Raw genomic sequence first — 23,986 nt, forward strand, 5'->3', positions numbered from 1 at the left:
TACTATGTGCAGAGCACTGTACTAACCACTTGGGAAAGTACAATACAATAGGATTAGCAGAAACTTTCTTTTAATGGCATTTGTTAAGTGCTTACTATGTGCCATGCTCTGTTCTAAGTACTGGGGTAGATACAAAGATATCATGTTGGACACAGTCCCACGTGGGGATCACAGTCTTCATTCCCATTTTACAGATAACTCAGGCACAGAGAAGTTATGACTTGCTCAAGGTCACATAGCAGACACATGGATAAGGACCCAGGTCTTTCTGATTCCCTGCCCACAGGGACCTTACAGTCCAGATAGAGAGTCGGACAAAGAGTTTACAGTCTAGCGTTATACTCTTGTATTTATAATTTCACATGTAACCTTATATAGCCTAAATAATCCTCTCATTTCCCCATCTGGAATTTATTTTAATGTCTATCTCCCTTTCTAATCTGTAAGCTCCTTGTGGGCAAGGATTATATTTACCTATTGTACTGTACTCTTCCCAAGAATTTAGTATAGCGCGCAATGAATACCACTGAGAGATTGCAAACGCCCATGTTGGATAGGGACTGTGTCTGACTTTATATCCTATTTTTCCCCTCCAGCACTTAGCCCCTCCTCTGCACTCAATAAAAGACAGAATTATAGAAAAGTTTTCTGAGCAAACTCTGTTGGTAGTCTTACTTCTGTTTCCTGAAAGATACAAACTGAAAGATTCTCTTATTCACCCTTGGCTTCTCTGCAAAAGACCGGCCAACTCCGATTAATCTAGGCTTCAGAAATAATTCCTAGGGTTTGGTCACGCATTTGAGGCTTTTTGAGAGTGAGTAATGTAATAACTCAGTTTATTACCTTGACAAAGATTTCTAAGAAAGTGTTGCTCTTATGAACGTAGCGGATAAACCAGGCAGTTTTGCTATACAAGTTCCGTGAACATGAATTTATTTTCCCATGGGTAGCATATTTAGAAAGTTGCTTTTTAGCAACAGCCTCTAGTGTTCAACTTGTGTTCAAGGTTCATGGATGTGGGAATAACTATCTGGTAAATCGTGATTATGGAATGTTAGGTGATACCATAACTCTCTGCAAATCTCAGGAATCCGAGGCAAAATATGCAATTTCAAAAAATGAACTGCAATTACGTACACATCGTAAAATTAAGACACTAAAATCCTTCTTGTTTCTGTGCCAAATGTATACGTAATTACAGTTCAAGGAGGATTTTAGTGTCTTAATTTTACGATCAGTTGTATACCACCGCACATCACTTAGGTACATATCTGTAATTGTATTTATTTATATTATCCTCATCCTATCCCAACTGGATTACTGCATCAGTCTCCTCTCTGATCTCCCATCCTTCTGTCTCCAATCAATCAATCGTATTTATTGAGCGCTTACTGTGTGCAGAGCACTGTACTAAGCACTTGGGAAGTAGAAGTTGGCAACATATAGAGACGGTCCTTACCCAACAGTGGGCTCACAGTCTAGAAGGGGGAGACAGAGAACAAAACAAAACACATTAACAAAATAAAATAAATAGAATAGATATGTACAAGTAAAATAAATAAATAGAGTAATAAATACGTACAAACATATATACATATATACAGGTGCTGTGGGGTAGGGAAGGAGGTAAGGTGGGGCGATGGGGGGGGAGGGGGAGAGGAAGGAGGGGGCTCAGTGTGGGAAGGCCTCCTGGAGGAGGTGAGCTCTCAGTAGGGCCTTGAAGGGAGAAAGAGAGCTGGCTTGGCGGATGGGCAGAGGGAGGGCATTCCAGGCCCGGGGGATGATGTGGGCCGGGGGTCGACGGCGGGACAGGCGAGAACGAAGTTATTGAAGTGAACACTTCAATCTATACTTCACGCTGCTGCCCGGATCATCTTTGTCCAGAAACTCTCTGGGCATGTTACTCCCCTCCTCAAAAGTCTCCAGTGGCTACCAATCAACCTACACATCAGGGAAAAACTCCTCACTCTCGACTTCAATGCTCTCCATCACCTCACTCCCTCCTACCTCACCTCCCTTCTGTCCTTCTCCAGCCCAGCCCGCACCCTCCGCTCCTCTGCCGCCGCTAACCTCCTCACTGGGCCTCGTTCTCGCCTGTCCCGCCATCGACCCCCGGCCCACATCATCCCCCGGGCCTGGAATGCCCTCCCTCCAAACATCCGCCAAAGTAGCTCTCTTCCTCCCTTCAAAGCCCTACTGCGAGCTCACCTCCTCCAGGAGGCCTTCCCACACTGAACCCCCTACTTCCTCTCCCCCTCCTCCCCCTCCCCATTCCCCCTGCCCTACCTCCTTCCCCTCCCCACAGCACCTGTATATATATCTGTACAGATTTATTACTCTATTTATTTTACTTGTACATATTTAATATTCTATTTATTTTATTTTGTTAATATGTGTTGTTTTGTTGTCTGTCTCCCCCTTCTAGACTGTGAGCCCGCTATTAGGTCGGGACCATCTCTATATGTTACCAACTGACTGTGAGCCCGCTACTGGGTAGGGACCGTCTCTGTATGTTACCAACTTGTACTTCCCAAGCGCTTAGTACAGTGCTCCGCACACAGTAAGCGCTCAATAAATGATTGAATGAATGAATATTAATGTATATCTCCCCATCTAGACTGTCGACTTCTTGTAGGCAGGAAATGCACCTGTTATATCATTATACTGTACTCTACCAAGTGATTATTATTATTACCAAATGCTTAGTATAGTGCTTTGCACATAGTAAGTGCTCAATAAATATGATTGAGTGACCTTAATTATCCTGGTTTACTGTAGTGCTCCTTAGGAAAGGGGATTTACTATACTGGTTGCTGTCTTAATAAAACACACACACACACACACTGAGAAAGTTGCTTATATATCACTGTAATGAGACTACTGCAGTCTGAAACACTTCTCCTTGAATTTCCATAAGCCTCCAAATCTGGTCACATGTAATAATAATAATAATAATAATAATAATAATAATAATAATAATGGTATTTCTTAAGCACTTACTATGCGCAAAGCACTGTTCTAAGCGCTGGGGAGGTTACAAAGTGATCAGGTTGTCCCACTTGGGGCTCACAGTCTTAATCCCCATTTTACAGATGAGGTGACTGGGACACAGAGAAGTGAAGTGACTTGCCCAGAGTCACCCGGCTGACAATTGGCGGAGCCAGAATTTGAACCCATGACCTCTGACTCCAAAACCCGGGCTCTTTCCACTGAGCCACGCTGCTTCTCCATCTGGCCCTTCCTTGATTAATTCTCCTTTCCCCTGTTAATATCTCACCAACAACCCCTCCTGCACTTCGTGACAACCACTTTGTGATACATACTCATATCACCTTTAACACCATGAAGCAGCGTGGCCTACTAGATAGAGCGCAGGCCTCGGGGTCAGAAGGCCTCGAGTTTTAATCTGGGCCCACCATTTGTCTGCTCTGTGACCTTGGGAAAGTCACTTCACTTCTCTGTGTCCCAGTTACCTCATCTGTAAAATGGGGATTAAGACTGTGAGTCCCATGGGGGACAGGGACTGTGTCCTACCTGATTTGTTTGTATTCACCCTGGAGGTTATTAGAGTGCCTGGGAGTTGCAAGACCTAAATTCTAACCCCAGCCCTACCATATGTCTGCTGTGTGACCTTGGGAAAGTCACTTCATTTCTCTAGGTCTGTTATGTCATTTGTAAAATGGAGATTCAGACTGTGAGCCCCATGTGGGACAGGGACTGTGTCCAATCTGATTATCTTGTATCTGCCCCCGTGCTTAGAACAGTGTTTGGCACATAGTAAGTGCTTAAGAAATAGCACAATTATTATACTTTGCCTATCTTCCCTGGAAGACTGAAAACTCACTGAAGGCAGGGATCACATCTAGTAACTATGATAATTTCCCAAGTGCCTAGCACAGTGCTCTTCACATTGTTTTTACTTAGGTTTAAGTTCCAATATCATTCGCTGTTTGTTATTATGATAATTTCCCAAGTGCCTAGCACAGTGCTCTTCACATTGTTTTTACTTAGGTTTAAGTTCCAATATCATTCGCTGTTTGTTCTTTGCTGAGGGAATGGACAATGTTCCCCCTCTAGACTGTAAACTCATTGTGGGCAGGGATTATTTCTGTTTATTGTTATGCTGTACTCTCATTCATTCATTCAATCACATTTATTGAGCGCTTACTGTGTGCAGGGCACTGTACTAAGCACTTGGGAAGTACAAATTGGCAACTTATAGAGATGGGCCCTACCCAACAACGGGCCAAGTGCTTAGTTCAGTGCTTGGCACACAGTAAGCGCTCAATAAATATGACTGAGTCTCCATACCAGGGCTTAGGGATCCTCTTCATCCCTGCAAGAATATTGCTGCTTCAATCAAGCAATCCTATCTGTGGGCTGGGTCAATCAATCAACCAATCAATGGTATTTATTAATAACAATAATGAAGGCATTTATTAAGCGCTTACTCTGTGCAAAGCACTGTATTGAGCGCTTACTGTGCGCAGAGAATTCCTCCAACTTTAGCACTGATACTATCTACGGCCTGCTTGGATTACTCACCTCCGACCCTCTGTCAGAAGCAGATCCCAGGAGGGGAAGAAAACAGATGTGGGATTGGCAGCTACGTTGGAAAGAATGTTCTCAAAACAAGATTGACAGAGGCAACCAGCTTTAAAGTCAATTTTCCTACAATCTAATGACTGAAAACAGGGGAAAACATTTCTAGGTTCCAAGTATTGGTAACCTAGATGACAAGCCAACAAAGAACTAAGAAAAATCTAGTATAGAGGACAACATTTAAAGGGCCACGTCAACTTAAAATTTAACCCCTCCTAAGACAAAAGTCAACTGGAAGAAGCTTAAACTCATCCAATATTCTGAATGCATGGTAATTTGCGGTGGAACACTAATTCATTCATTCAGTCGTAATTATTGAGCGCTTACTGTGTGCAGAGCACTGTACTAAGCCCTTGGGAAGTACAAGTTGGCAACATATAGAGACAATCCCTACCCAACAGTGGGCTCACAGTCTAAATTTGTTAAGCGCTTACTATGTACCAAGCACTGTTCTAAGAGCTGGGGTAGATACAAGGTAATCAGATATGGCACAGAGCTGTGGGTTTTAAACAGTACAAACTATCAGTAGTTAGCAAGAGATAATAACTGTAGTGCCGATTCTAAAAAAATGAAATAGCATCCTTCAATGCTTGGAATGTGCAGGATCCTAGACCAGCAACAGCAAGGTAAAGAATTTCACTTGGGAAGTACTAATTGAACAACAGCAAGCATTACCAAAATTCACTTTGGCTTAACAAACCCAGAAGTAAAGAGCAAAATAGAGTTCTGGAAATCCAGAGAGACAAGGAGAAAATACAATCCATTCAACTGTACCTCAATCGGTTGGTGTAAGTATCCACACAGGTCTTCATTTTGGCTAATAAAGTACCAACGGACGCCTGAGATTCTGACTGTTCCTCCTCCTCGTCACCGTGTTCAGTTGAAAGTGGCAGCAGCAGGGGCACCATGGACGGGCACGATGCGATGGCGCGGAGCAATTCCAACAGTGCTCTGTACAGCGGGACATGTCTGGCCATATCCAGAACTAAAGGAAGAAGAAAACAACCTAAGTATGTAATCTCTATCACTCCTACTATCAAAAAAAGAGTGACAGCAACAACAACAATATTGATATTAATAATGGTAACAATAATGGCATTTGTTAAGCACTTATTATATGCCAGGCACTGTTCTAGGTACAAGATAATCGGGGTGGACACAGTCCCTGTCCCACATAGGGCTCGCAATCTTAATCCCCATTTTTACAGATGAGGGAACTGAGGCTCAGAGAATCAATCAATCGTATTTATTGAGCGCTTACTGTGTGCAGAGCACTGTACTAAGCACTTGGGAAGTACAAGTTGGCAACATATAGAGACGGGCCCTACCCAATAGTGGGCTCACAGTCTAGAAAGTTAAATGACTTGCCCAAGGTCACACAACAGACAAGTGGCGAAGCCAGGATTACAACCCATGGCTCCCGGGCCCTTGCTCTACCCACTAGGCCATGCTGCTTCTCTACTGGAATCGCAAAAAATTGCAAATAACACGCTATTTCTTTTTCCTTACATATATTATTGGAAAAGGCAAGTCATTCAATACCTGGCACATTCCACTGTACCTAATATTAAAGACAATGTACCGGGTTCAAGGAAAAAAAAAAAAAACTTACGATCACCTCTGCTAAGATAAATAATAACAACAATGATGGTATTTGTTAATCAATCAATCAATCAATCGTATTTATTGAGCACTTGCTGGGTGCAGAGCACTGTACTAAGCGCTTGCGAAGTACAAGTTGGCAACATATAGAGACAGTCCCTACCCAACAGTGGGCTTACAGTCTAAATTTGTTAAGCGCTTACTATGTACCAAGCACTGTTCTAAGCGCTGGGGTAGATACAAGGTAATCAGATATGGCACAGAGCTGTGGGTTTTAAACAGTACAAACTATCAGTAGTTAGCAAGAGATAATAACTGTAGTGCCGATTCTAAAAAAATGAAATAGCATCCTTCAATGCTAGGATCCTAGACAAGCAACAGCAAGGTAAAGAATTTCCTCTTTCAAATCTGTTAACCCGAGCCCTCCTGGAAGGCTTTAGACTTTAGACAGGGTTTTAGACGGTGAGCCCACTGTTGGGTAGGGACTGTCTCTACATGTTGCCAACTTGTACTTCCCAAGCGCTTAGTACAGTGCTCTGCACACAGTAAGCGCTCAATAAATACGATTGATTGATTGATTGATTCGGACCGTCTGGCCAGATCCTGTCCTCTGAGCCAGGGCAGCAGAATCCCCCCCAGAGCTGCTCCAATCTGGGCAACAAAGGACACCCCCCATGGCAGACCAGGTGGTTCAGGGCCCGTTGCCGACCTCCAGGTGCCAGACACTCCTCCCCGGCCCTCCGGAATAAAGTGGCTCCAGGTGGTTACCGGGGCGAGGCTGGTGGCCAGGACGGATCATCCCAATCCCAGCTCCTACACTAGACTTGGTGCTGACAGGCCCTCACTCACTCAGGAAGCTCTCTCCCCACTTCAATAATGAATAACTTCTAGACTGTGAGCCCGCTGTTGGATAGGGACCGTCTCTATGTGTTGCCGAACTGTACTTTCCAAGCGCTTAGTACAGGGCTCTGCACACAGTAAGCGCTCAATAAATATGATTGAATGAATGAATAACTGTGAATGAATGGTTAAGCGCTTATCCTGTGCCAGGCACTGTACTACTAAGCGCTGGGGTGGAGACAAGCAAATCAGGGTTGGACGCCGTCCCTGTCCCACGTGGGGCTCACAGTCTCGATCTCCATTTTACAGATGAGGGAACTGAGGCCCAGAGAAGCGAAGTGACTTGCCCAAGGCCACACAGGAGACAGGTGGGGGAGTCGGAACTAGAACCCACAACCTCCTGAGTCCCAGGCCCGTGCTCTATCCAGTATGCCATGCTGCTTCCTCCCCTTCTCTGAGCACTCCCCGCCCATCTTCTGAGATGAGCAGGCTCCTCAGCCAAGCATTCTTTTTCTTCTGCAAGATTTTATGGATACTTTCAGTTCCAGGGAACCAGAAAGTGGGAGCTGAGGCATATTGAGTGGTATTCAGCCTATATCAAGGCGTGCGTTACCTCCATCAATCATTTGATGGTATTGACTGAGGACGTCCTCTAGGCAGATCATGGGACCAAAAGCTTAGGATAGCATAATATAATTTGCAGACAGGATCCCCGTCCTCAAGGAGTAGGGGAAGCTGCCATTTATTTTATTTTAAGCTGCCATTAAAATAAACTGCTAGTGGGGTGGGGAAAGGGGCAGGCAACAAAGTTTAAAGGGATGTACATAAGTGGCGGGGCTGGGAACCCAGGTGATTCATCTTTTCACTCCTTGATCTCTTCTACTACTCTTACCAGCACATTTTCTTGACCCTGGATACACACTGGGATCCAGACTGATTCTCAACAGTAGCTCTGCTTCCTCTCAAAAACTAAGACTCCGAGAGCTCTTCCACTGGCAGAGTTACTTGCAGGCCTAATTAAAAACAGCAGTGAACCAAACCCTAACTACTTCCCCACAGGGAATGTTAGCCTCACATCCAGACACTGGTCCTGGAGTGAAGTTGAAATCTCCAACTTGATCCAGGACTCTTCCTTTAAGGGAAGGGACGTCAAAAAAGCAGAGTCCCCTGGCTGTCAGCTTTCCTCTTTCACTTGGCAGTGGCAGCTTCTCCACCAGATTAGATATATTTGCATATACTGATTTGGGGTGGCCATAATGAAATCTGACCCATAATTACACATGCCATTACACTGAAATGTGGCAGAAAAACTCTCATCATACATTGAGAAAGGCTGAGCCTAGAAATGAAGATTAAAGTGAAAACTCCATTCTGCAGGATACTGAATTTGTGAGCATTAGTGATAAATTTAAAAAGAGTGTCTCCTGGAGTTAAAAGCGACGGGGCGTAAGAAACTCCAGTTCTTTATTTAACAAAGGATCAGCGGTCTTTGTAAAATGCAATCTGACCATGGACAATCAAAAAGGTCTCTAGCGTAATGTGTTTGCTTAAGAATGCTACATCTACTAATACCCAGTCTTAATCTATTAACTGCAACTTACCTTTTCATTAAAATCACATTTTTTCTGTCACATACTTATAGGAATACTTTTGTGAACTACTATAACAAAGACCTCATGACGTCGATGCATAATTTTTATATAGATCCAGGTCACTACTGTTTGGCACTTTACAGTCTCAGCACTTTCATATTTTTTCATTTGAGTCCCAATCTTCTCTTTCCTCAAAATGAAATATTTTTCTTCAATTCTTTTATGTGCATGCAAACATTAAGACATATGGTGACTTCTGGACCTGCCTATTCATTTTACTATTTGAAACAATGAACACAGATATTCCCAAGGAAAAGTGAACTGCTTTGTTTCAATTTCCAGCTATATCAGCTTCTATTTTTCTCTTTTACTCCAATCCCCATATATGTGTCAGGAAAAATACTTCATATGCAGCCCATCATTTCAGAACATATGCATTAATCTAAATTCAATTAGCTGAGTTTATGGCAGAAAATAATCAAATTAAATGAAGATTCTGTCACATCATGTTTAACATCAGGCAACTAATCAAGGCTGACAGAGTGTATATGGCTTACTGATAAAATTCACGATAGAGTTGCGTGATGAAAAGGAACACTTATTTGTCACCATGATTTACCAACGACGTTACTACATTTTTGACTTCAAAAGATTTAGAGAACAGAATGGTTGTTTTCCCCTTATTCTGGCTTACCCTTCAGGAATGAATTCACGGCATGAGTATAATATCTGCGGAAACATTTCATCATTTCTGTAGTCCTTATAAATTATAAATGCTTTATTCAGCTACTTCCTCTGTTCATAAAGCCTCACTACTTCCACAGGACTGCAGAGAAAACCCATTTACTAGCTGTAAGCATTTGCAAATGAATTACACTACGGAAAAAAAAAAGAATCTTGCTTTCTCCAGCCAAAGTAGAGTGATGGACAATTCTTATTAAAAGGGGAACTCGAAGCCAGGTGGAGCGTATTTATAAAGTTTCATTCTGACACACCATAAACGTTTATTGCTCTTTAGTTTGCCTTTCCTCCGGCCTTTTTGAAATGGCATTTGTTAAGTGCTTACTATGCGCCAGTCACTGTACTAAGTGCTGGGTGGATACGAACTCATCAGGTTCACAGTCCATGTCCCACGCAGGGCTCACAGTCTTAAATCTCCATTTTACAGATGAGGTAACTGAGGCAGAGCAAAATTAAGCGACTTGCCCAAGATCACAGGGCAGACCAACAACAGAGCAGGGATTCGAACCCAAAAACAAACCGCTACGCCAGGCTATTTCCCTCCTGAGCAAAGTCGCGGCAGCATAAATGCATGCCATGTTTTCTCAATCTTCAGGATGATAACTGTGTCAGTACCCATGAAACATTTTGGGTGAAATGCTAGTCATCTTCATTTTGCCACAGCAATAGCAACACAATTTCAAAAACGCTTATCCGTTCCATCACCAGTAATAATAATAATAATGGCATTTATTAAGCGCTTACTATGTGCAAAGCACTGTTCTAAGCGCTGAATATTACACTCAGTATTTACTGAGTACCTCCTGGGTCCAGAGAACTGCAGGAAGTTCTTGAGAGAATATGCAACTGAAGAATAAGACACAATCTCTGCCTCAAAGGCCTTACGATCAAATGGGAATTTACAACCCGCCCTAGAATATAACCATTTAAAAGCGGGCCGATGGAATATTTTAATGGATTGCTTTCTCTGCAGCATCAGGTAGGGGAAGACCACAGCGAGCGGCACCAAAATCCCCACACGTGGTTTTCAAAGACTCTACGAAAGCAATTGATTTCACTGGCAGATCTGCAGTTTGGATTCTGCTTTCATCATCAATCGTATTTATTGAGCGCTTACGGTGTGCAGAGCCCTGTACTAAGCCCTTGGGAAGTACAAATTGGCAACATATAGAGACAGTCCCTACCCAACAGTGGGCTCACAGTCTAAAAGGGGGAGACAGAGAACAAAACCAAACATACTAACAAAATAAAATAAATAGAATAGATATGTACAAGCAAAATAAATAGAGTGATAAATATGTACAAATATATATACGTATATACAGGTGCTGTGGGGAAGGGAAGGAGGTAAAATGGGGGGGGAAGGAGGTAAGATGGGGGGGGATTTGTAAGTGTGGCTGTCCCGAGAAGCTCATTAAGACTCCGAGACCACTTCTAACGGTATGGTCGGCCAGTCTCTGACCATCTGCTCCGGGTCACCAACTGGATAAAATCATGTGGATGCGGAGTGGGCTCGATCGTGTACGACTGAGTCTATGCTGCTGCAGTGGAGAATGAATCCAGAGACGTGGGATGGCGATGCCAAAATTCACCGCCGTCCCCCTGGGAAACTCGGCAACTGAGAGATTTCAAGCATCATCCCAAGTCCTAGAGGCAATCATTCGAGAATCGTTGTATGTGGCCGCATAGAGCGTGGGTCTGGGAGCTCTAATTCCTGTTCTGCCACTTGTCTGATGTGTGACCTTGGGTAAGTCATTTCACTTCTCTGTGCCTCTGACTAGAGAAGCAGAGGAGCAGCGTGGCTTAGTAGAAAGAGCACGGGCTTGGGAGTCAGAGGTCGTGGGTTCTAATCCTGGCTCCGCCGCTTATCAGCTGTGTGACTTTGGGCAAGTCACTTCACTTCTCTGGGCCTCAGTTACCTCATCTGTAAAATGGGGACGAAGACTGTGAGCCCCCCGTGGGACAACCTGATCACCTTGTAACCTCCCCAGCGCTTAGAACAGTGCTTGGCACATAGCAAGTGCTTAACAAATATCATTATTATTATTATTATTATTATTACTGCTATAACTGTTATAAATACGATTGATTGATTGATTATTATTACTATTATCCACTATGCCCTATGCGGGACAGGGACTATGTCCAACCCAATTTGACTTTATCTACCCCAGTGCTGGAACATAATAAGCACTTAACAAATACCACAATTAATATTACTGTTGTTATTAGTACCCCGCTAGAGGCACACACCTAAAAGGATATGCAGAGGGTTACAAAATGTCTTACCGAATCAGCTAGGCATTATGGGCTAATGATAAGTTTAAAGGCAACCAAGGTGACGTAAAAGCCTGCACCTGGAAACCCCTAAGTACAACCCAAAATCTACACAACAATGTCACTGCCAGCCCGCTGACCAATGATGCAAAGACAGGCAAGGAAGTAGTAAGATTATTTATTAAGCACTTATTGCATACTAAGCCCAGGGAAAGAAAATATTGGATAGGGCAAAGGCTGTGGGTCTCATGAAGAGGGAGAGGAGCCTGGTAACAGACACATAAAGAGAGATAATAATAATAACGATAATTGTGGTATTTGCTAAGCGCTTACTAAGTGCCAGGTACTATACTAAGCACCAGGGTAGATACAAACTATGGCTAACAGTCTCAACCCCGATTTTACAGATGAGGAAATTGAGGCACAGAGAAATGAAGTGACTTACCCAAGCTCACAGAGTGGACAAGAGAACGAGCCGGGATTAGAACCTTCTAACTCCTAGGCCTGTGCACTATCCTCTAGGCCAAGCCGCTTGAGCATTAAAATAACATGAGACAAGAGAAAACTCACAAAATCGCGAATCAATGAGAACATCCAGAACATGCTTACAACATGTAAAGCATTGCATTAAGCTCTGGGAAGTATCCACGGATACTGAGAACAAAACCAAACATACTAACAAAATAAAATAAATAGAATAGATATGTACAAGTAAGATAAATAAATAAATAGAGTAATAAATATGTACAAACATATATACATATATACAGGAAGTTAACTGACTTGCTAAAAGTCACACAGCACGCACATGGTGGAGCTGGGATTAAAACCCGGGTTCTCTGGATCCCAGGCCCGTGCTCTACCCACTATGCCACACTGCTTCCTGTGATTGCTTCAGGATATTGGATGCTTGACAAGGAAGAGGAAATGACACTATTCGGTAACCATACAGTAAGAGCTCAGTAAATACGATTGAATGAATAGCACTAACGATCCTGAACAACTCAATTTAAGCTGAATTGGAAACACCACCAGATACGGCAAACGGCAAATAACACAGCATAGCAAAGGGAAAAACTCCCCATATGCACAATGTTGAATCACATTTTCAGAGACATAAAAGGCTTTTGACTTTTCAAAAGTCATTGACTTTTCAGAGACATAAAAGTGGATGAATCTCAATCAGAAGAGTCACCTGGAGATACCGGTTTATATGACAAACGTTGGAACAAACCCTCCTACATCATCTGCTAGTTTGCCACCCTGATAAACTCTGCCAATTGCTTCTACAGATGACATAAAAGAAGCTTCCTAACTAGACTGTTACAGACGCTTCTGAAGTCAGCAGTAGCTAAACAAGACTTCCACCAAATCCCACAGTGGTGCTTTGGGTGGCTCAGCCAATTTCGACACTCGTGTTTGCACACATCTCTTAAGCAGTCAGATTTTATAATGCTTCCAAAGAACTGAGAGCTAATACAAAACAGTGACCGGAATAAGAAGCTGACCATTCTTTCATAAAGATCGACATATTAGTCCACCTCAAAACAGCACCGCCTCAACTGAAACGCAGCCAGAAAGTGAAAGCCCAAACGCAGGCACGGATTTTATCCCAGCAGCACTGTTTGTGAAGCAAATAAAAGAATCCACTTGAGGTGTAGGCAGGCTTTAAAAAATGTTTAAGAATTAAAATAATTTTCAGGGTGAAGCCCCATTCATTTTCACAAACAGGATAATTTCTCTTAGGACATAAACAGTATCATCTACATCATGGCACCATTAAATTGATTTGCCAATAGAGGAGCATGCCAGGACGTAGACGATTACGTTGTTAAGAAGCTGCGGGGACAGAGGAAATGCATTAGGGAAGAAAAACGCCCTGAATTTCTCGGCTAAAACCTGGGAGGCCGCTCTGGCCGCCAGACCAGCAAGGCACACTGCAATCACGAGAGGAACGGCTCCGAGCAGAGCTTTGGCAAAATTATGAAAGGTAATGACGAACACGCCGGCACTGCCCAGTAGTAAGTACAGTCACTGTGGGGGCAAGGTGGGAGTGGGATTGTGGCTTTCCAGCCACAGACACGCACCCTTAAGTAAGCCCCCCTGAAATCCATGGCGGCCTCTTTGAGTGCAAACGGCCACTCTTTAGGAAGACTTTAACTATCTTTACTATGGAAAAACCTCTGGCAGGGTGATAACGGACATATTAACACCTTACATTCAATTAAATGTGCTGGCGGTGGCCAACTGAAGGTTATGTGTATAGGCGTCGGGTCCAATGGGAAATACACCCAGAGTCTCTTTTCAGTCAGTCAGTTGACATAATTTATTGAGTACTTACTGTGTACTGAGCACTGTACTAAGTGCCTGGGAGAGTACAATATAACAACAGACCCATTCCCTACCCACGACGAGCTGGTCGAATTTAGGAGGTCCCCAAACCTACCCCTCGACTCTGAGGATGGGAAAGCTGAACTGAAAAGAGTAAGGCCAACCCCAGGTTTTCTGCCTGGCACATACACAGTCCAACTCAGAAGGAACACGGGGGTGTCCACTTCCTGAGAGCATGGGGGAGAGACGGACAGGCGTGAGCCCCCAACGTGGAGGTTCTGCCTGATATGCTCTGGGCATGTTACTCCCCTCCTCAAAAATCTCCGGTGGCTGCCTGTCAACCTATGCATCAAGCAAAAACTCCTCACCCTGGGCTTCATCCCCTCGCCCCCTCCTACCTCACCTCCCTTCTGTCCTTCTCCAGCCCAGCCCGCACCCTCCACTCCTCAGCCGCCGCTAACCTCCTCACCGGGCCTCGTTCTCGCCTGTCCCGCCATTGACCCCCGGCCCACGTCCTCCCCCTGGCCCGGAATGCCCTCCCTCCGTACATCCGCCAAGCTAGCTCTCTTCCTCCCTTCAAAGCCCTACTGAGAGCTCACCTCCTCCAAGAGGCCTTCCCAGACTGAGCCCCCTTTTTCCTCTCCTTCTCCCCATCCCCCCGCCCTACCTCCTTCCCCTCCCCACAGCACCTGTATATATGTTTGTACAGATTTATTACTCTATTTATTTTACTTGTACATATTTACTATTCTATTTTGTTAATGATGTGCATTTAACTTTAATTCTATTCGTTCTGACAACTTGACACCTATCCACATGTTTTGTTTTGCTGTCTGTCTCCCCCTTCAAGACTGTGAGCCCGTTGTTGGTAGGGGCCACCTCTATATGTCGCCAACTTGTACTTCCCAAGTGCTCAGTACAGTGCTCTGCACACAGTAAGCACTCAATAAATATGATTGAATGAATCCTGGGAGGGAGAGGAGGGGCTGTTCAAAGCAGGACTATCCGTGGTTCTACAAGCACTACTATGGTCTACAAGGCCCAATCCTCGAAGCCCTGACGACAGTGGGTTGGGACCGAAGGTCCGAGGGTTAAGTCTGTCCCATGCGGACTCAGATTTGAAGCATCTCATTCAATCATATTTATTGAGCGCACACTGTGTGCAAAGAACTGTACTAAGCGCTTGGGAAGTACAATTCAGCAACACACAGAGGCAGTCCCTGCCCACAACGGGCTCAGCCACCCAAAAATACGCTTACCCCGAGTGGACTCGGGCACTTTCTGATTCAACAGCTTATCAGCCGGAGAAAAGACGTCCAATTTCACCGTCTCTGATGCAGAGTAAATGTTTTCTGAAATGGTTTTCCAATATAATTCCTTTCTGTTGGAAGGGGACCCATCTTGCTCCGAAGGAAAATGCAGAACTAAATGAGTCCATGGTTTTAAAATAAATTCTAATAGCTCTAATTCTACCAAGCTGCCATAAACTGTCCTTTTCAAAAATATGAAAAGGGCAAATTGAAAAAAGGGTTCTGCCTGTGTTGATAGTAGATGCTGCCTTTTGTATCTGCCATCACATTTTTTTTAAATGTGAATCAGAAAACCATCGAGTCTGGGAAAACGAATTGCCGATCATTTCAACCTGCAGTTGAGGCTGAGTCTGCATGTAATATATTTAGCTAATTACTTGCATAAAGTACAAACAGCGGGCTTACTCGATAGGGCCTTTCCACAATGTTGCATTTTAGCCAGGAAAAAATACCCAATCTTAGATAATGTATGACAAACACATGATAATATCCCATCTGTTGAGATAGCAATACATGGTTAGTAGATAAATGCTGTAATGTTAGGAACAATCTCTTTGTTCAGCTGAATGATGTGTCAGAAAGAGAACATCAGTTTTTCACAGACTTTCAGCAGAAAAAGGAGTGGTCAACTCAGCGTGAAACAACTATTCCACTATCGGTCTTCCATTAGTATCTCAAAAAATACTTGAAATTTGTTTTAGAAAATACTCTACCAAAAGTAATAAAGAGATCTATTTCTTCAAGGATAGCACTCAAACTACAAGCCTCATTTAAAAGATTATTTCCTGAAAAATGTGCAGAACTTTGATAGGCTCTAAATACAGAGCATTCTTTCTAAAAAACAGGTATAGACACCCACGTTGAAAACTGGATTGCCCTTACTTCTTTTACTGAGTTTCCAAGTGGTTCAAAAATTGCCGAAGAAATAAAACAGTCCAAAAGAATACCCACCTATGATCAATCAGCAAAAAAGGTTTTTAAACATAGTATTTCAAAATACAGAGAGCGTGACCATCTCACTCAAGGCTCCTTTAATATTCCCAAGTATTCACCCCAAGAGCAGTTGAGCCTAGTGGCCCACTCAATATTAATAGTGAGCTGTACCATGCTGTTGCTCCGAATTTAGCATTCTGAGTGCAGCTGAATTGGAAAAGGTGACAGTACAGGCAAATTCATAATAGCATAGAGAAAGGATGGACAAAATATTAGTTCCTAATATACTGGTCCACAAAGTCTCCCGTGTCTCTCTCTCTCTTGCTCTCTCTCTTTGTAGCAAGCAAGCAAGCACCAGGAGGAGATTCAAATCCAAGACAGAATTCTGAAAAGAGGAGTAGAGGTTTTGATGGCCCTTAGACAGCAAGAGCAGTAATTATTTTGGATAACCTGCAAGTTTTCTGAAAGCAAAAAGACAGCGAGAACATCTTTAAAAGAGCTTAGATACGCTGAACCAGATGAATACTTCTGCTTTTTATACATCAAGGAAAAGGAAGAAAACAGCCCTTGTATGGAAGATATGGAAAATGTTATCAGTGCCAAGTTCCTGAAAATTAAAAAAAAAAAAAATCTCATTAAACCAATTTCACTGACCTGGCTGACTGATGCGAGCGCATAAAGAAAACAATTTTCTCAAGGTGCTCAGAATAACCAAGATTATTATCCAGATATGAATCAACAGCACAATACTTACTGAGTACCTACTGAGTGCAAAATACTGCTGACAAAACACAAAAGCATTCTTTTTAAACAAATTGTGATCCCTGCCCTTGGAAGTTTACAAGTACTGTTTACAAGCACTGTTCTAAGGGCTGGGGGAGATACAAGGTAATCACGAGGGGCTCAGAGCCTTAATCCCCATTTTACAGATGAGGTAACTGAGGTACAGAGAAGGGAAATGACTTACCCAAAGTCACACAGCTGACAAGCGATGGAACCGGGATTAGAACCCACAACCTCTTGACTCCCAAACCTGTGCTCTTTCCACTGAGCCACATTGCTCGGGGCAGGGACTGTATCCAAACGAATTTGATCGTAGCACCCCAGCGCTTAGTACAGTGCCTGGCACATCATCATCATCATCATCAATCGTATTTATTGAGTGCTTACTATGTGCAGAGCACTGTACTAAGTGCTAGGGAAGTACAAATTGGCAACATATAGAGACAGTCCCTACCCAACAGTGGGCTCACATTCTAAAAGTGTTTAACAAATACCACAGTTATTACTATGATTTGGAAGCCAGAACCCAAACTCCATATGCTTGATCACGGAGCTGTCTGAAGGCACTGCTTGGGAAAATGCCTGGAAAAAGGGTTTAATCCAGGCTAGACCCAAATGAACTCCTTCTTGCTTCCTTTCAAGTCAAGCGGCAAGCACTTGGGAAAGTGTACCTGAAGCATGAGACACATTACATTGCCATAAGAAATTTACCTTCCACTGGGAGAGACGGGCATAAAAGTGTTTTAAAATGAGGATCATCGGGCTAAATAAATTGCTTGGCCCATCAATCATTCCTATGTAGATGAGTGATGGGGGAGTGTATAAATAAGTGAACATGTAAGTGTGTGAGGTGGCCAAGGGCGCTTAATAAATGCCATTATTATTAAGGGTTGGGCTTTTAGAGTTGAGAGGGGAAGGCTTGTTTGAGGCGTGGGGATTTTAGGAAGGCGTTGAAGGTAGAAAGAGCTGTGGTTTGGAAGAGGGGTGAGTGAGGGGGGCTTTTTCCTCTCCTCCTTCCCCTCCCCACAGCACCTGTATATATGTTTGTACAGATTTATTACTCTATTCATTTTACTTGTACCTATTTACTATTCTATTTATTTTGTTAATGATGTGCATTTAGCTTTAATTCTATTTGTTCTGACGACTTGACACCTGTCCACATGTTCTGTTTTGTTGTCTGTCTCCCCCTTCTAGACTGTGAGCCCGCTGTTGAGTAGGGACCATCTCTATATGTTGCCAACTTGTATTTCCCAAGCGCTTAGTACAGTGCTCTGCACACAGTAAGCGCTCAATAAATACGACCGAATGAATGAGAAACAGTGTGAATCAAGGGGTGGAGGTGGGAGAGTCGGGAGCGAGGTACAACTAGAAGAGGGAGATGTGCAGAAGAGCAGGTGAAGAGGGCTGATACAGAAAGAAGGAGCATGGGTCTGGGGGAATCAGACAATCTGGCTTCTGATCTCAGCTCCACAACCTGCCTGCTGTGTGACCCTGGGAGAGTCATTTCCCTTCTAGACTGTGAGCCCATTGTTGGGTAGGGACCGTCCCTATATGTTGCCAACTTGTACTTCCCAAGCGCTTAGTATAGCGCTCTGCACACAGTAAGCGCTCAATGAATACGATTGAATGAATGAATGAATTTGGCTTCCCTGTACCACAGATTCCTCATCTGTAAAATGGAGATTAAAAACCTGATTTCCCCTTCTACACAGAGTGTGAGCCCCATTTAATAATTATGGTATTTGTTAAGCGCTTACTATGTGCCAGGCACTGTACTAAGGGCTGGGGTGGATACAAGCAAATCGGGTTGGACACAGTCCCCGTCCCACGTGGGGCTCACAATCTCAATCCCCATTTGACAGATGAGGCCCAGAAAAGTGAAGTGACTTCCCCAAGGTCACACAGCAGGCTAGTGGTTAGTATAGTTAGCAAGTGGTCAAACGCTTCGTACATTGCTCTGCACACAGTAAGTGCTCAATAAATATGACTGAATGAAGTGGTGAAGCCAGAATTAGAACCCATGACCTTATAACTCCTAGGCCCATGCTCTATCCGCTATGTACTTGGGACAGGGACTGTGTCAGACTTGATTATTCTGCCTCAATCCCACCACTGTACTAAACACCAGTTATTATTAGGATGGGGGAGTTGGTGGAGTGTCTTGAGGCAAGTCCATGGCCACTTTTGTCAGAGAAGCACTGAGAGCAGAATCCCTCCCTAGTCTCTTGTTGGTATGCTGAAGGGAATCCCTGTTTTTTTTTTTTTTATGGTTTTGTTAAGTGCTTACTATGTGCCAGGCACTGTTCTAAACACTCGGGTAGATACCAGCTAATCAGATTGGCCACCCTCCATGTCCCATTTGGGGCTCACAGTCTGAACTGAAGTACAGAAGTGACTTGTCCAAGGTCACACAGCAGGCAAGTGGTGGGAGCCGGGATTCATTCATTCATTAAGCGCTTAGTACAGTGCTCTGCACATAGTAAGCGCTCAATAAATACGATTGATGATGATGATTCATTCATTCATTCAATCGCATTTATTCAGCGCTTACTGTGTGCAGAGCACTGTACTAAGCGCTTGGGAAGTACAAGTTGGCAACATGTCGAGACGGTCTCTGCCCAACAACGGGCTCACAGTCTAGAAGGGGGAACAAAAAACAGGCATTATACACCACCAATCAATCAATCAATCGTGTTTATTGAGCGCTTACTGTGTGCAGAGCACTGGACTAAGCGCTTGGGAAGTACAAGTTGGCAACATGTCGAGACGGTCCCTGCCCAACAACGGGCTCACAGTCTAGAAGGGGGAACAAAAAACAGGCATTATACACCACCAATCAATCAATCGTATTTATTGAGCGCTTACTGTGTGCACAGCACTGTACTAAGCGCTTGGGAAGTCCAAGTTGGCAACATATAGAGACAGTCCCTACCCAACAGTGGGCTCACAGTCTAAAAGGGGGAGATAGAGAACAAAACCAAACATACTAACAAAATAAAATAAATAGAATAGATATGTACAAGTAAAATAAATAAATAAATAAATAGAGCCCAGGTTCTACGACTCCCAAACCCATGCGCCTTTCCACTAAGCCACACTGCTGTTGCCTTGGAATTTCCTTTCAAGTGGAAGGGGAGATCATATTTTTTTTAATGGATTTAGTATGGTACTTGATAAGCGCTTACTAGGTGCCCGGCACTGTACTAAACCCTGGGGGAGGTACAAGATCATCAGGTTGGATGCCGTCCCTTTCCCACATGGGGCTCAGTCTAATTTCTGGGAACTGGGGGTTGACTGAAGCGTGAGCTATAGCTAAACAAATATTTAACACATTAAGATGATTTCTGAGATTCAGTGGCAGTAATTTTCAACAACCATTTGATTAGATTACATTTGCTTTGATTAAAGAAGCACTGTGGCTCAGTGGAAAGAGCACGGGCTTTGGAGTCAGAGGTCATGGATTTAAATCCCGGCTCCGCCAACTGTCAGCTGTGTGACTTTGGGCAAGTCACTTCACTTCTCTGTGCCTCAGTTCCCTCATCTGTAAAATGGGGATTAAGACTGTGAGCCCTACATGGGATAACCTGATCACCTTGTAACCTCCCCAGTACTTAGAACAGTGCTTTGCCATTATTATTATTATTATTAGCATAAAGAGATCTTGATATTTCTTGCAAGCACCACAGGCAATTACAAATATGAGAGTCCTCGAGGCAGGCAAGTAACTGCCACATCATTTTTTGTCTTATTTTACTGTGACAGCTCTGTTGACTATTTCCACAGAAATGTCCGTCGCTCATTTTTGCATATGAAATTTGGGTTGGTGCTGGCGAGGGTACAAAAGACAGAAGCGACAGACAACACACAATTACCATTCCTCGCCAGCCCTGAGAGTGAGATCATTCAAGTCCGGTGTAAAATGTATTTTTGAGGTTATGTCACATCAGGTTTGAAATCTGCCCGGAGGGGCTACAGGAGAGAATACACAATACCTCAAAGCAATTATTCAAGAATATTAATTCTGCCGTGAAACTATAATACTGCTCCAAGACCTGAGACCTTTTAGCGTGCTCAAATTACCAACCGATTCACTAATCTCATTAACATTCATTCATTCAATCGTATTTATTGAGCGCTTACTGTGTGCAGAGCACTGTACTAAGCGCTTGGAAAGTACAATTCGGCAACAGAGACAATCCCTACCCGACAACGGGCTCACAGTCTAGAAGGGGGGAGATAGATACAAACCAAAACAAGTAGATAGCCATCAATAGCATCAATATACATAGGATTATAGATATATACAGATCACTAATAAAATAGAATAAGAAATACGTACATATATACTCATTCATTACACTCTGATGAGTTCAAGAATTCAAACCCAGCACTGTCGCCCTAAGAAATGAGAGCAACGGAACCAAATATTGTACAAATATATGCGTTTCTAATTAAAAGCTCGAAGGCCAGGCCCGTTGCTATGACCACAGCCAAACACTTAATGTCCTCGGCACTGAGTCCCCAAAGGGCCAGGCTTTTGTTCCCAATGCTGCTAAATAATTTACGACTACAGGCTTTCCCCGGTCCTGTTTCTTTACTGTACCTTTCCAAACACATGATCTGTGACTGCAGCCCACACTGCTGGCTGAAATGTCCGTTCCAAATGCTTCACGCTCTGCTGCTTTGTGAGGTTTGGTTGGAAAGAATTAAAAGATTTATGAAATCACATTCCTTGGAGGAATATTTACTGCATGAAGCAACTATTTTGACACAAGTTCCAGGGATTGATCAGTTGGCTGGTACTAGGGAGACACGGGAAGAGTGGCGCTCTATACAGGTGAAGAACCGGTCCTGGGGGTCAAGTGACTTTGTCTCATCATCAATCGTATTTATTGAGCGCTTACTATGTGCAGAGCACTGTACTAAGCACTGTGTTTCTCAGACAGAAACACAGGGTCTGGGATTATAACTGGAGTTCCAAGTGGCCATTCCTCCACTGGGATGAATGCTATAGCAATTCTTGAGAACCAAATGTAAAACTTAAGGGGCAGGAGCTCTGCTATAGGAAATGTTTCATCGGGAAAACATGGCTCCACAGGGATCCATACTACTGAAGCTCAATGTTTAAGAAAACCATTTCTTAATGTGAAGCTCGCTTCCCCAACTCAATTAGGGGGATTGGCTATATTAACAGTTCACTAGCTGCAATGATTCTTTCACTTGAATTCCATCATGACACTTTTTAAAGGACAAATGCAATAGCAGAGGGTCAATCTTTGTGTCACGTGATCCAACCACTCATCCCCAAATCAACGACAGAAGCGGGAACACACTCTGTGTATCCCCTGGTTCTTGTACAAGGGCTCCAAGCACATCAATTTCCACCTCTGTTTCCTTTGGAAGCAAAATGAACCCACGCAGTCCCAGGAGTGTGGATGGCTGAGAGGAAATATTGGGTGTTTTTTGGTTTTTGTTTTATTTAATGGTATTTCTTCAGTGCTTACTAAGTTGCAGGCACTGGGGTGGATGCAAGCTAATCAGCCACATGTGGCTCATGGTCTTAATCCCCATTTGACAGATGAGGCCCAGAGAAGTGCAGGGACTTTCCCAAGGTCACACAGCAGATTAGCAGTAGAGCTGAGATTAGTGTTTATGGCAGACGGCAGGACTGCCATGGAGATCAAAGCACCAGCTAACTAGGCATTCCCCGGCAGGGATTTTGTAAGGCTGACTTCCAAGTTTCAGAAATGTAATGCTTCCAGGTGTCATTCTAGACTTTTAGACTTTTTAGACTTTTAGACTGTTAGACTTTTAGACTGTGAGCCCAATGTTGGGTAGGGACTGTCTCTATATGTTGCCAATTTGTACTTCCCAAGTGCTTAGTACAGTGCTCTGCACATAGTAAGCGCTCAATAAATATGATTGATTGATTGATTCTGGTAAAAAGCCTTGAAACCAATGATCAAAAGTTTCAATTTAATGCCAGCCGTAAAGTTCGCATGCTCATTCCATTAGCGGGCAGAGCTGTGTTCTAATCACATGAGACGGTAGACATGATCCCCGACCAAAAGGGGTTTACGATCTTAGAAGACAGGCAATTCAATAAATGCATGATCGACTTGTTCAATTTTCTAAAATGGCCATTTGAAAATGTGATAACAAAAAAAAAAAAAACCAACATTCACAATGTGGTTTTCTCCTTTCTTTTCCGGGGTGAAAAATAGAGGTTTTCTTCGTAAGCCGCTACGTTACTCTAGGCATTGATGAGAGGAAGGAAAACTGAAAATGTTGAGAAGATCTGGGGCATATCTAAGTTGTTCAATTCTGGCCCTCTGAGAGCTCACCTCCTCCAGGAGGCCTTCCCAGACTGAGCCCCTTCCTTCCTCTTCCCCACGTCCCCCTTTCCATCTCCCCCATCTTACCTCCTTCCCTTCCCCACAGCATCTGTATATATGTATATATGTTTGTACATATTTATTACTCTATTTATTTATTTATTTTACTTGTACATGTCTATTCTATTTATTTTATTTTGTTAGTATGTTTGGTTTTGTTCTCTGTCTCCCCCTTTTAGACTGTGAGCCCACTATTGGGTAGGGACTGTCTCTATACGTTGCCAACTTGTACTTCCCAAGCGCTTAGTCCAGTGCTCTGCACACAGTAAGCGCTCAATAAATACGATTGATGATGATGATGATGACTCCCATGAAATGTTTTAGAGTGCAGCTAAATGCGTAGAGGTGCCATCCCGAGTACTCCAATGAACCTTGGGTGTTTGTCAAAGCCAATGTCCTTAAGTGATAATAATAATGTCTCCTAGACTGTGAGTCCATTGTTGGGTAGGGACTGTCTCTGTTGCTGAATTGTACTTTCCAAGCGCTCAATAGAGTGTTCTGTACACAGTAAGTGCTCAATAAATACGACTGAATGAATGAATTAAAACGGTACCACATCTGGGAACACACAGGAACA

At 43.4% G+C, this 23,986-nt stretch overlaps 1 protein-coding gene across 1 annotated transcript in view; it reads right to left on the reverse strand.

Moving 5' to 3' along the window:
- BIRC6 (baculoviral IAP repeat containing 6) overlaps positions 1-23,986 on the reverse strand; it is a 367,036-nt gene that overhangs the window by 58,701 nt on the left and 284,349 nt on the right. Inside the window, 1 exon segment of the mRNA XM_038745922.1 lies at positions 5,377-5,587. Coding sequence (XP_038601850.1) covers positions 5,377-5,587 — 211 coding nt within the window.

The sequence above is a fragment of the Tachyglossus aculeatus genome, chromosome 1 (genome assembly GCF_015852505.1).
Source record: "Tachyglossus aculeatus isolate mTacAcu1 chromosome 1, mTacAcu1.pri, whole genome shotgun sequence".
NCBI lineage: Eukaryota > Metazoa > Chordata > Mammalia > Monotremata > Tachyglossidae > Tachyglossus > Tachyglossus aculeatus.